The sequence below is a fragment of the Notothenia coriiceps genome, unplaced genomic scaffold (genome assembly GCF_000735185.1).
Source record: "Notothenia coriiceps isolate Sejong01 unplaced genomic scaffold, NC01 NC01_scaffold00005469, whole genome shotgun sequence".
Lineage (NCBI taxonomy): Eukaryota > Metazoa > Chordata > Actinopteri > Perciformes > Nototheniidae > Notothenia > Notothenia coriiceps.
In genome coordinates this window covers 1-11,807 of record NW_011338170.1, presented here as the reverse complement: position 1 = coordinate 11,807, position 11,807 = coordinate 1, and the positions used below count along the sequence as shown (strand labels likewise).

Here is an 11,807-nt window from a genome sequence, read left to right as displayed (position 1 = left end):
TACGAGTGCGGTTTCGCGCAGGACCTGGCGGGCAGCCGGCCCACCGTGGTGTACGGACCGGGCTCCGCCGCTACCTTCCAGCACGCCCCGCAGATCCAAGACTTCTACCACCACAGCGCCTCCACACTGCCCAGCAATCCGTACCAGCAGAGTCCCTGCGCGGTCACATGCCACGGAGAGCCGAGCAACTTCTACGGATACGACGCGCTACAGCGGCAGACGCTTTTCGGGGCCCAGGACGCGGATCTGGTCCAGTACAGCGACTGTAAACTGGGAAGTGCACCGGGTCTCGGCGGAGAGGACGCGGAGGGAACCGAGCAGAGTCCGTCACCGACGCAGCTGTTCCCCTGGATGAGGCCGCAAGGTGAGGACATCCAGAATGGTTCTTTTAAAAAATATTTTCAAAGCAAATCGTGTCCCGCAAAAGTGTCCGTGGTGCTGCTCCAGGAGGGGAGCACAGAACATGTGAGGGAGTAGGAAACCGTGTAAGAAAGTTGGGAAAGTGTTTATAAGCAGCCATTTAAGCAGGCTCCTTTACGCTTTCTGCGTCCAAAGCGCGTTTATGGTTTTATTGGCAGCACCAACATTGTGAATGACTTTAGGGTTTAATTGCCCCGGCCATATACTGGGAGAAAGAACCGGGAGAGGGGCTCGGAGAGAAAGCGGTCGAACACAGGCAGAGGTGGTGGGGAGGGTGTGGGTCTGTCCGTGAGAAAGCCCTGCTCAGAGGGAGAGGACAGGTTTTGGAGGGTTTTTCCAGCCGAAAAGACTCATTTTAGACATGCAGCTCTGACCCGGGTTAAACTTTTACTGCCTTTTTTTTGTTGCTTTTACGACTTGCCTGTGGTCTCAGGGATTATTTGGCTACACGGTGGCCAGGTCCCCACAGACTGCAGCCAGGCATGTGTGTACGTGGGGAGGATGTGAGGCTCCGCTCGAATGGATGCCTTTTTCTTCTCTTGTAATTTCTCGATGTACCTTTATTTACTACATAATTTACTTTTGTCCTGCATGTGCACTGTCCCTTTGGTGTTTGAAGGCTGTAAATACCCCCACTCTGACACAAAAGGGCTTCATGCTTTCAGAAGTTAAAAGGGAAATAGTGTTTTTTACTCGCATTGTTAAGCACCTAGAACTGTCTGATCCAATTATTCAAATATCAAAATCTACAAGAATTGTCTGTGTGCTTCGAATTAATATCCTGTGTGTGCATGTGTGTGCACACTTAGTGGTCTTTGTGTGTTTGTGGCACACACAGCCTGTGAATATGGACCAGGCTCGATTGGATCAGATTATAAATCATGGAGGAATGTCATCTCTCAAACATATTTGCATTATAGGGAAGCTGAAGTAATAATTGATGGCTTAAACCAACACCACAATAAGAGCGATTATGCAAGAAGGCATTTTGTTGTGTGTTAGAGAGACATAGGTAGAAAGAGGGGGGGAGGGAAAACAGTGGATTGACATGTAGCCTATTTTGTTTGAGGCCATATTTCTTGTTTTGTGTGTGTGTGTGTGTGTGTGTGTGTGTGTGTGTGTGTGTGTGTGTGTGTGTGTGTGTGTGTGTGTGTGTGTGTGTGTGTGTGTTTGTGTTTGTGTGTGTATGAGAGAGAGAGAGAGTTTATTGCCTATGTTATCGGTTGTATGTGTTAAAGTGGGGCAGCAGACGGGTTATAGTCTGTACAGGACTGTTGTGGCTTCATGATTATGATCATAAAATAGAAAAAAGTATAAATAAAATAAAACCCAGGTCTGTATTATACCTCGAGCTCCAACGACCCCCCTTATAGGACGTTCACCTGCAGTGATACCGCTAATTCATTTTTACGCAAGAGAAAATGAACACTTTTGACTATGTAGTTCCTCCCAGCAGTGTGTGTGTGAGCATGTGTGTGTGTTTTGCTCCAGGTTTGCATCCTGTAAATTGTCATAATTTACACATTACAGCATATTTTACTCCGTTTTTTTACTGTCTTTCCACAGTAGTGCAGGGCTAAAACGACTTATTAAGGGCTCTAGCTCCCCTTCTTCTTCTACGATGACAGTGATGAATCCCATGATTCATAGTGTTCAAACAGTATAGTGTATTTAACGGTGTGCCGGCCCGGGTGCAGGCAGCTCCGATCATCCGGCGGCCAAAAAGTCCAAACAGTTGTCCCGCGAAAGCTCTGTTCCTGCTCGTGCAATGTTTGATGGGATATTATCGTGGCTCAGAGTGAGGATTTATTAGTGATTCTATAATAGCAGAAACAAGGCGGACTGGGTTTTGTGGGGAGGATGGAGGCGGTTATCCTCCCCGATTACCTCGGGAATCCCCCTTTAACGAGGGGTTCATTTCATAATGTGTCTTATAGGGATATCGCCTCCTTCACACGTTTTATGATCTCTAACCCCAACACCGAAGGGGGCTCCTACTCACCGAATATGGATAGATAGACCTTAACCCCCGAGCTGAAGCTTTAATATCCGAGTTTGATTCTAAACTCAACTTTTTACTACTGTGGTTGGAAATCTGGATAAATCATGGCCCCTCTGAAAAGGGAAATAAAATGTGATCAGGCCGAGGAGTGAATGTCATGGTTTAAGATCCTTCTCCTCGGCTCATCGGCATCTGTTGTCGAGTGGAAACCTCGTTTCTTATTCCGGCAAAATGTCAACTGCCACGCATTTGTTTAGGGCTTTGTCTAATTGACTTTGTAAAGGATTCATATATAACAGGTCTTAAAATGTTTCACCAAGGTTTGTAACATTTTCTCAGCCCGTGCAGATAATGTAATCTTTCATCGTAGCTAAAACGGCAAATGAATGACTGAAAACACTAACGTTGACTTTAATGACATTTGTCAGCACATTTCACATAATATTAGGTTAGTTGAAAGCAATATTGTTAAACATAATGTTTTTTATTTCAAGTTAATATTATTGCTTTCAAGTAACCTAATACAGTTATGTGAAATCTGCTGACATGTAATTCAAGTCAACCTTTTAGTTGTGTTCAGTGTATGATTTGGTCCTATAGTGTGTGCGTGCACTGAGGCAGACAGGGTTTGGGGTTAAATTCCTCATGTATCTTGCTCCAGTCAAAGCACCTCCGGATCTAAGCTTCATGTTGTCATTTCATCGAGGAAAGTGTTTCACATGTCCCTTAATTCATAGCTGCTGACAGAATTGTATGTGGCGCCCACTTCCCTTCACTCGCTGCAGCGCGAAATCACGGAGCCAGCCTGTGACAGATAACACATACAAGACATTTACATCACTTACTAGTCCATGCATTTCCATAAAGACTCCCCTGTCTGTTCCTGTGGCTGTTTGACCGTAAACAGCAGCTCTGAGCCCATTGACGGACACTTGGAAGTCCAGTGAGAACATGAGAGGCACAGCAAGTGGAGGGCATCCTGCAGGGTGAACTTAGGCGCATAGGGTATTTTATTTTTCACACTACCTGCGGCCTTTACAGAATGTGATCAGTCTAGATGAGGAGTTTTTCATAATAGCAGTGAATATTCCCCTATTCAAGTTCACCCAGAATTGAAGTTGCAATTTATAGATGCAAAGAGTGCATTTAAAGATAACATTTATAATATATAATAAATGTGGTGAAATGAAAAGTTTATATTTTGAGCGGGAACAGGAAGCCGAAATATTAAAGGATAATACTTTTCCTATTTTAAGAATAATACTCATGTGATGATGAGCAAATAGGAAATATACATTTGTTTTAAAAGAGGGCTCGTCACATTTCACAGGTTATTGACAAACATTTGTCCTCATATGTTTGTGTGTGCAGAAAACTAAATATGTTAGGTTTTTTCTTTTTTGTTGGTGCGTCTTCGTACTGCTTTCTCTGCCTACTTACACATTGGCAAGAAGTAAATGATTACCTCTTGGTTTTGAAATTACGCCACTATGAATTAGCATTATTTCTGAATAAAAGTTTGTTTAGGGGTAGTTTTTTGTCTGTGTTATATAAGGGCTTTCAGTTTTTATGTTAATAAGTGTTGGTCATGTATAGCTTGTTGTGTAGTTTCTGATGGATTGAGATTGTGTGTTTCTGTTCTAAGAATCATGTTTAAAGCCTATAGTTACCAGAAAAGTGTGTGTGTTTGTGTGTGTGTGTGTGTGTGTGTGTGTGTGTGTGTGTGTGTGTGTGTGTGTGTGTGTGTGTGTGTGTGTGTGTGTGTGTGTGTGTGTGAGAGAGAGAGAGAGAGAGAGAGAGAGAGAGAGAGAGAGAGAGAGAGAGAGAGAGAGAGAGAGCCTGCCTGGATAGAACATTAAAGTCACATGAGGATCACATTTCTGTAGTGGACTTACACTGGGGACTCTTTCTAACATTATTACATAACTCAAAATAATAAATCTTAAAGTGTTCTGGCCATTTATTAGAGCACTGTTGACCATGGACTCAATGTGAATGTGGGTCATAACAAAAGTACTTCCTCTTAACATCAATAAAATAATAATATTCAACGAATTTAAATCTAACCGCACCTCCATGGTCAGCCAAAACCTATTTTTTCTGATTTTAGAAATCTTTAAAATGTTGCCATAATTCACAGGACATCTCTCAGACAATTCACAACGGGCAATTCCCTTGTTAATTAATTAATGTTTATCATTAAATAAAACTTTAGCATTTTTGTAAATGTTAGGGTTTCCTGTTTGCATCTTTTTATATGTAAACTGAGTATGGGTTTGGACTTTTGGTTGGTTATTTAAAAAAACAATACAATCTAACACATTGACATTGCCCAACTTACCTACCCTCTTTATAAATGTAAAGGTTATCAAAAGATAATATTACTGATGTTGATCGTATATGTTTTTCCTCACCTTAAAGCAATATTTAATAATTTCTAATCAAAAGCCACTACATTTGAATAGATTAGATTCATTGCTTGCTGGTTTTCAAGGCATTGCACAGTTACAAATAAAATAAAATGTATCAAATTAGAAACTATCATTAACAGTGACTATATATTTACATTTTAACAAAATAAAGTTACATAGAGTATCGATAAATAACACAATAAAACAGAATAACTTAGAATACACAAGTAATATAAACATTTACTAACACAACAAAGGACATAGCCTACAAGATTATTTTTTGGTTTTCATTTTCTTATAATTGTTTTGCATTAAGCTTTAATTGATTTCATGTTAATGGGCAAATGGCGGTGATAAGATGTGTGATGTAAAATGCTGGCCTCTCATAATGTCCCACAACTCTCTCCGAACAGCAGCGGGCAGGAGGCGGGGCCGGCAGACGTACAGCCGCTACCAGACCCTGGAGCTGGAGAAGGAGTTCTTGTTCAACCCGTATCTGACCCGGAAGCGCCGCATCGAGGTGTCGCACGCTCTGGCCCTGACAGAGCGGCAGGTGAAGATTTGGTTCCAGAACCGGAGGATGAAGTGGAAGAAGGAGAACAACAAAGACAAGTTCCCCAGCAGCAAGAGCGAACAGGAGGCGGTGGAGAGGGAGAGGAGGGAGAAAGAGCTGCGGGACGGAAGCGGAAGTGGCGACGGTGGAGGTGGTGAAGAAGGAGGAGGTCCGGCTGTGGTGGTGGGAACAGCGGGGTCACAGGCTGTGAGTGAGGATTGCTGCGAGAAAACGCAAATGTAGGGAGGAGAGTGTTGGGGGGTGTACAGGAGGGGATTTTTAGTCTTAATTGTGGCCATTGGATGCTCCACTGTCTCCACAATTCAATTGATGGAAAGGAACTTGGGTCTCCAAAATGGCGGCTGAGGATGGACAGGAGGGGCCAACCGCCTCTGAAAAAAAAGAAGCAAGAAAGTGAACTAAAAAAATAGAAGAGAGTGGTGCAGGAATCAGTCCTGAAACCCAGAAATTAGTAAACATTCTAACAGATCCGGTTCCCTCATCTTGAGGTCAATGGTGTTTTTGGTTAGATGCCTGAAATAAGATCTGTGGTAGCGAGGTAAGAGATGTTCACGTTTTGTTCTAAAACAGTTTTGCATTTACGGTTCAAAAATCATAAAGTGGTGTTAATATGTGGAGATTATCCTGCTGAACAAATCGTGTAAGGATCATAAATGTGTGTTTGTCACAGATCTTTTTTTGTCAATATTGCGAAATCCAATGCAAAATGCCCATTGATTTGTGTCGAGGGAGCCCTTGTGATGCTAACTTCCGGTCGATTTACACAAATGCCTCATTGCTGCACCACTCTATTAATGAGGGCGTCCAACAAGCATAGTCTACTCTAGTGTTTAAACAAAACAAAAAAATAGCCTCCTTTCTTTGTGGAACAATTATCGTGGAAACATTTCTATATTGTTAGAAGTTTATCATTAACAATTTTATCTTTGGCAGCTGTATAGTTTTTAAGTTAAAAAATGATAATGGTGCACTTTTTACTGTACTTCTTCTCACTTGTATGTTGTTGTTGTTGTTGTTGTTGTTGTTATGGCAATGATTGATTGATGCTGATGATGATAATGATGACATAGCAATTAATGACATTTCCAACAACAGGAAACTGCCTATTTATGCCGTTTTAGTAGGTCTCTTTTTTACAAACTCTAATTGTCGTTTTAGTTCGTTTTTTGATCGATGGTGTTTGTTTTATGTTGTCTTCTTTTTCTCTTTTTGGGTAAAAAGCATGCGCACAGTGCAGAATAAAAAGAAAAGAGAACATTCATAAAAATAAAAACGAGGAAAAATCGAATACAATTGTGTTATGCGTTTAATATGGTGCAAGGTTCTGGTATGAGCCGAGATTAATTTCACGGTATTATTTCAATTTCTTACAAGTATCAATAAAGATGGAGACATCAGTGTTCTTAGCAATATCAACTCATAATCAGAAAGGATTGATTTCCTTTTTACTTTAATCTGCATTCTTCCACACCTTTTCCATCACCATTCTCCTTTCCCCTCTGTCAGCACCCAGACTAATAAAACTATTCAGTTCACAAGGCCACACATTCAAGCCTCGACTCGGAAATCTCCTCTTAAAATAACAGACGTCCCCCCCTCCTTCCCCCCATACACCACACCCGTCCACACACTGTACACATCCTACATCCTAACCAAACACCACTTTATTTATGGCCCGGTCCTCCACCTCCACTTACATTATTACAGGCCTCTATATTCACTATTACACTGCCTTCCATCATCATCACGATGACGACTTGAGGATTGTTTCCATCTGGAAGGATCAAAAACTCTGCGTATTTACGCATGCATATCCATCTTCATGCATTGGACTTCAGTTTGTACCCCAGACGTTAGGGGAATCCCCAAAGCGCCAAATATTCTGATCAGGTTTCCAGGCATTATTTGGGAAACAGACGTTTTGTTTAAGCCTGTACAACAGTGTGTGCAGTTTGCATGGGACCAGTCTCCGCCTCTGTGTACACACAATCTGTCTCCGTCAAAACATTAAGATAAGAATGTACAATAATTCAATGCGGTTTTATTTGACATTGATGTTGCAGGCCTATACAACTATAGTTCTTGTTATTTTGACATTTTAACAGACAGTTAGAAGTTCATGACAGAGTGCAACTATGTAATTGTTCCACTTAAACAAATTTAAGGGATTCACTACCGATTCACTACAGATTTAAAAGGAATAATTAAATACAGTTAAGTCGAAGATTAGAGACGTTTGGTCTTCAAATTCAAAGACACTTGGATTTTGAGCTGCAAATAACCCTGATGACATCACATGGTTATTATAGCCTGCAACTGTTTTCATTGGCTGGGTAGCACTCCTTTTGATGAGTAAACAATCCCCCTTTCATTCCAATGGCCAGGTTAAGTGTAATGACAACAATCTACTATCTTTATAAAATGCCACATTAGTCAGCAATAGAACAGAAAGTACTCAATATATGTTCCTCGCTGTCCAACAAACGCTGTGAAGATATAGGCATGCCTCCAATGTCTGACAATGAGACTGTGTTACTAGGCTAAACATTTTTATGCCGGACGCCAATGGACCACCATGGGAGCACACTAGCAAATGCTGGCATATTTGCATTAAATCAAATGCCAACATTTCAAATGACATTAATTAAACTGGAAGTTTCTCAATTATTAACTATATATGATATAGAGAACGCCCAAAAAAAACTATTAAAAAAAATCACTTCTATGAATATAGTCCAATGGACATGTGATTTTACGCACGGAATAATATGTCCTTTGTTCCAACACAACTTGCCATACAAAAAAGAAATGATAATTTACTTTATGGTAGCGTGAGGATAACACTGTCTTTCACTGAAACAAACACCCATTCCATTTCACCAAATGTTTCCCTGAAAACCACTGGATTTTTACGCAAGCGTAACATTTACGCACGAGTGCTTAACGTCATTGGACTACTCTCAGGGATTATTTCCTAGCGATTTTACTGCTGCGTGTGGGAAAGGCCAAAAGTCACGGGAACATGTACGGATTTTACTCAAGGACCTGAGCAGCTGCATCAGGGTTGCGGTCGAATAGTCCAAAAATCAGCTCCTAACGTCTATCCCTATCGTCTATCCCTTGACCTCTGTGTGAAACGTCACGGGGTTAAGGGATAGTGGATAGGAGAATTCAAAAGGATTTAGGAGAAGAGACTGCGGTACTTTAGAGAATCCGACTGCACTTTCACTATCCGACGTGTTTATGATGCGCCAGAGGACGTCAGAAGCTATGGAAACTACTTTTTCTCTAGCGGACTACAACATGGATGTTTAATAAGAACGAGGGACTACTGTAAACTCATCTAGAGACTCTGCACCGTGCTCTGATGCTGTTGTTTTATGCTTTATCAACGTGGACAACAGAGAAACATATGACCAAAGTTCAAACTTATGCTCGCCACCCTCTCCCTCCGGTCCACATTAATATAAATGATCCCAAAGATTGTATGAACTATGAAAATATCTTAAAATCAATACAAATGTATTTATTATAAACGTTAGTCCTTAACATCTATCACTGTGTATATCACCTTTCAAACATATTTTAAAAGTTGAACAAACCCCACACAGCTCAGTGAAATGTTGACTTTATTTGATAATTTCAGTAAAAACTAACGTTCATATTTCGCTTTATAGCCATAGCACCCCCTAAGTACCCCCAATAAATGTATGTGTATTTCTGAGGCACACGTTTATATGATCATAGGTATAAAAAAAAAAAAGCAGGTATGAAATACTATATAACAGTAAAAAAAGAATAAAGTTTAAAAGGGTGATTTGTAAAATATCCATAAAGAAAAAGAAAATCTGTTTACAGTTCTGTTTTATATGGGTGTTGAGAGATGTATCCATAGATCTCTTAATGTTGCTCTCAAAGTGCACCAGATTGATGCACTTAATTTCAATATTAAAAAAAAATTTTTTCCCGGGGGAGCATGTCCCCGGACCCCCCTAGAGGATGTTAGGTCCACTCCCCACTTATAAAAAAAAAAGTACTTTACTTTACTAGTACTTTATTGAGCCTTCATTGTAACAGTCGCGGGTACACTGTGTATGTGCGTGTGGGTTCAAATTCCACCATGAAACGTCAAGTTACCCCACAGCACCCCAAAAAAGAAAATCTGTGGCGCCGCCACTGTCGTGGGCAGTTTTGCAGAAACTCCTGTGAATGCAGTGAGCAGAGGCGTCACACTGTGGTGGCAGCACACAACAGAATTTTTTGTTCTGCTGAGTGGGGCCCTTTCTTCTGCATGTGTGGTCTGCAAAGTAAAATATCTCCTCTCTAAGTCTCTTTGCCAGTTTTACGCCTGTGCCTGGAGCCATTCCATTCCCAGTCCAATCAATACCACCTCTAATGGTGTTCTCCGCTTTTTGCACACGACTTAACCTACTTTCAACCCAGCAGTAAAGTTTTCAGTATACGGGCTGGATGTTTGTCAGCATCAAACGTTTTGTTTTCCAGCTCTACACGCGCGCAGTGATTACTGGACACGTTCCGAGCTGCTGCGTATTGATTGTTTAATAGATTGTATGTTGTGGGTTTGTTCCAGTGTGTTAATAATATTGCATCCAGGGGGAGACACCGTCGGCCGTTAGGCATCTTGACATCACATGGACCCAAGGTCACGTGGTCCGCGAGACAGAGGGAGGGGAAGAGAGTAGAGGGGTGGGGTGATTTTTTGTGTAAATCTAGACGGTAATGTCTCGCCGATAATTCACGGTGCCTCGTAAAGGACGACATTAAAGCGCCCCTGGGCTACAAATCAAATGCGCCAAATTATGAGTTCGCTGGACCTCGTCAATGCGCTGTTTTCCAAATATTCCTCTCTTCACAGATTCTGCAACTTTCACATTTGTTTGACTTCCTCTTCTGCTGCTGCCGTGTGCTCTCCGTGCGCACTCGGTGCTATGGATCACTCCACGTCTCCAGAGGCTGCCTTGGCCGGCCTGCAGGAGGCAGAGTAGCAGCATTTAAAAAAAGGGGGAGATGCAGATTTACTCCTGGATGATCAACTCAGGTGAGGAGGAATTGAGGGGGTTTGAGTAATGACATGTAAGGCCTAGATGTTAGCAAGGCCTCACGGGTGAGTTGGAGAAATAGAGACGTAAGGGAGGGGAGTTTGGGGCAGAGTGATTCCCTTCAGATATTTCACAATGAACTAATCAGGTGAAAAAATAAATAAAAAATACATTAAAATTGAAACAAAAAAGTAAATGCATCAAAGGGTTGGAGCTTTTTATGCACCAGGTCTCCATATCTGTCTCACAGTGAGGACATGGACATTGTTACCGCAAAGGGACAGTGCAGATAAAGACTATAAGAGAGCTATAAAAAGGCAAGCACTTTATAAAATCAGCGGTTCATAAAAATAAAACAAATACACATCAAAGGCAGAAAAAAATAAGTAGCGTCATTGTAACAAAGAGAGTATACATACATGTATTGAAGTTGCAGCCAGTATATTACAGTGGTAAATAGTGAGGAAACCATGCTAGGTTACTAAATAATTGTGTTGCATTTTACGTTAACTTGGGCTTTTATGAAGCAAAGAAACGTTTCTGAAAGGATTCACGTTCAAATTCTGAAATTCATGTAAATAAAAGTTACAAAGAATGAGAATATTGGATAGGGTGAACATGTTTAACTGACAAGATAGGTGACGAGGACGTGTGTGTGTGTGTGTGTGTGTGTGTGTGTGTGTGTGTGTGTGTGTGTGTGTGTGTGTGTGTGTGTGTGTGTGTGTGTGTGTGTGTGTGTGACAGATATAGAAGTGTAGTTAAACCCAATAATACCGCTCTTTATACGGTGGGCCCGGTTGCGCAGCGGCCACTGCCGGTGTCTTAGCTATGCATGCCTGCTTCTTCTTTTTCTATGTCACTTTTTTTTAACAACCCCCCTCCTCTCTCTGTCTCCCTCTTCCTCTCTACCTCTCTTTACATATCTTTTATGGCTCTACGACCTCCATAAAACCATAATTTAAGACGTGGTGAATATTCATTAGGTGGTATTGTGTTTCAGGAGGGGACCTGGGAGCGCAGGGGTTGCTGAGTGTTATCCAAAATACTTAGAAAGTGAAGTACAGCCTCCCACTTCCTCTCACGGTGCTCCCGGTGACCGGTTACACTCGGTGTTTACATCATGACGCTTTACTCAGTCAGTACTAGCTCACTGAGAGCTCATTGTGCTATTTACAGTACAAGCTAATGCTAAAAACATACAGCATAAGCAAATTACCAGATGTGGGTTTGAGAGAAGTGTGTGTGTGTGTGTGTGTGTGTGTGTGTGTGTGTGTGTGTGTGTGTGTGTGTGTGTGTGTGTGTGTGTGTGTGTGTGTGTGTGTGTGTGTGTGTATCTGTGT

The 11,807-nt window shown here is 41.5% G+C and overlaps 1 protein-coding gene across 2 annotated transcripts in view; it reads left to right on the top strand.

The window, feature by feature from the left end:
• The window catches only part of hoxb8a (homeobox B8a), a 7,633-nt gene extending 944 nt beyond the window's left edge, over positions 1-6,689 (top strand). Inside the window, exons 2-3 of one of the 2 annotated variants that reach the window (XM_010768254.1) lie at positions 49-364; positions 5,250-6,689. In XM_010768254.1, the coding sequence (XP_010766556.1) occupies positions 49-364; positions 5,250-5,629 (696 nt within the window). In that variant the 3' untranslated portion in view covers positions 5,630-6,689. Of the gene's footprint in view, positions 1-48; positions 365-5,246 lie in introns of both variants that reach the window. The other variant, XM_010768253.1, reaches the window with a different exon arrangement.
• The last annotated feature ends 5,118 nt before the right edge of the window (positions 6,690-11,807 follow it).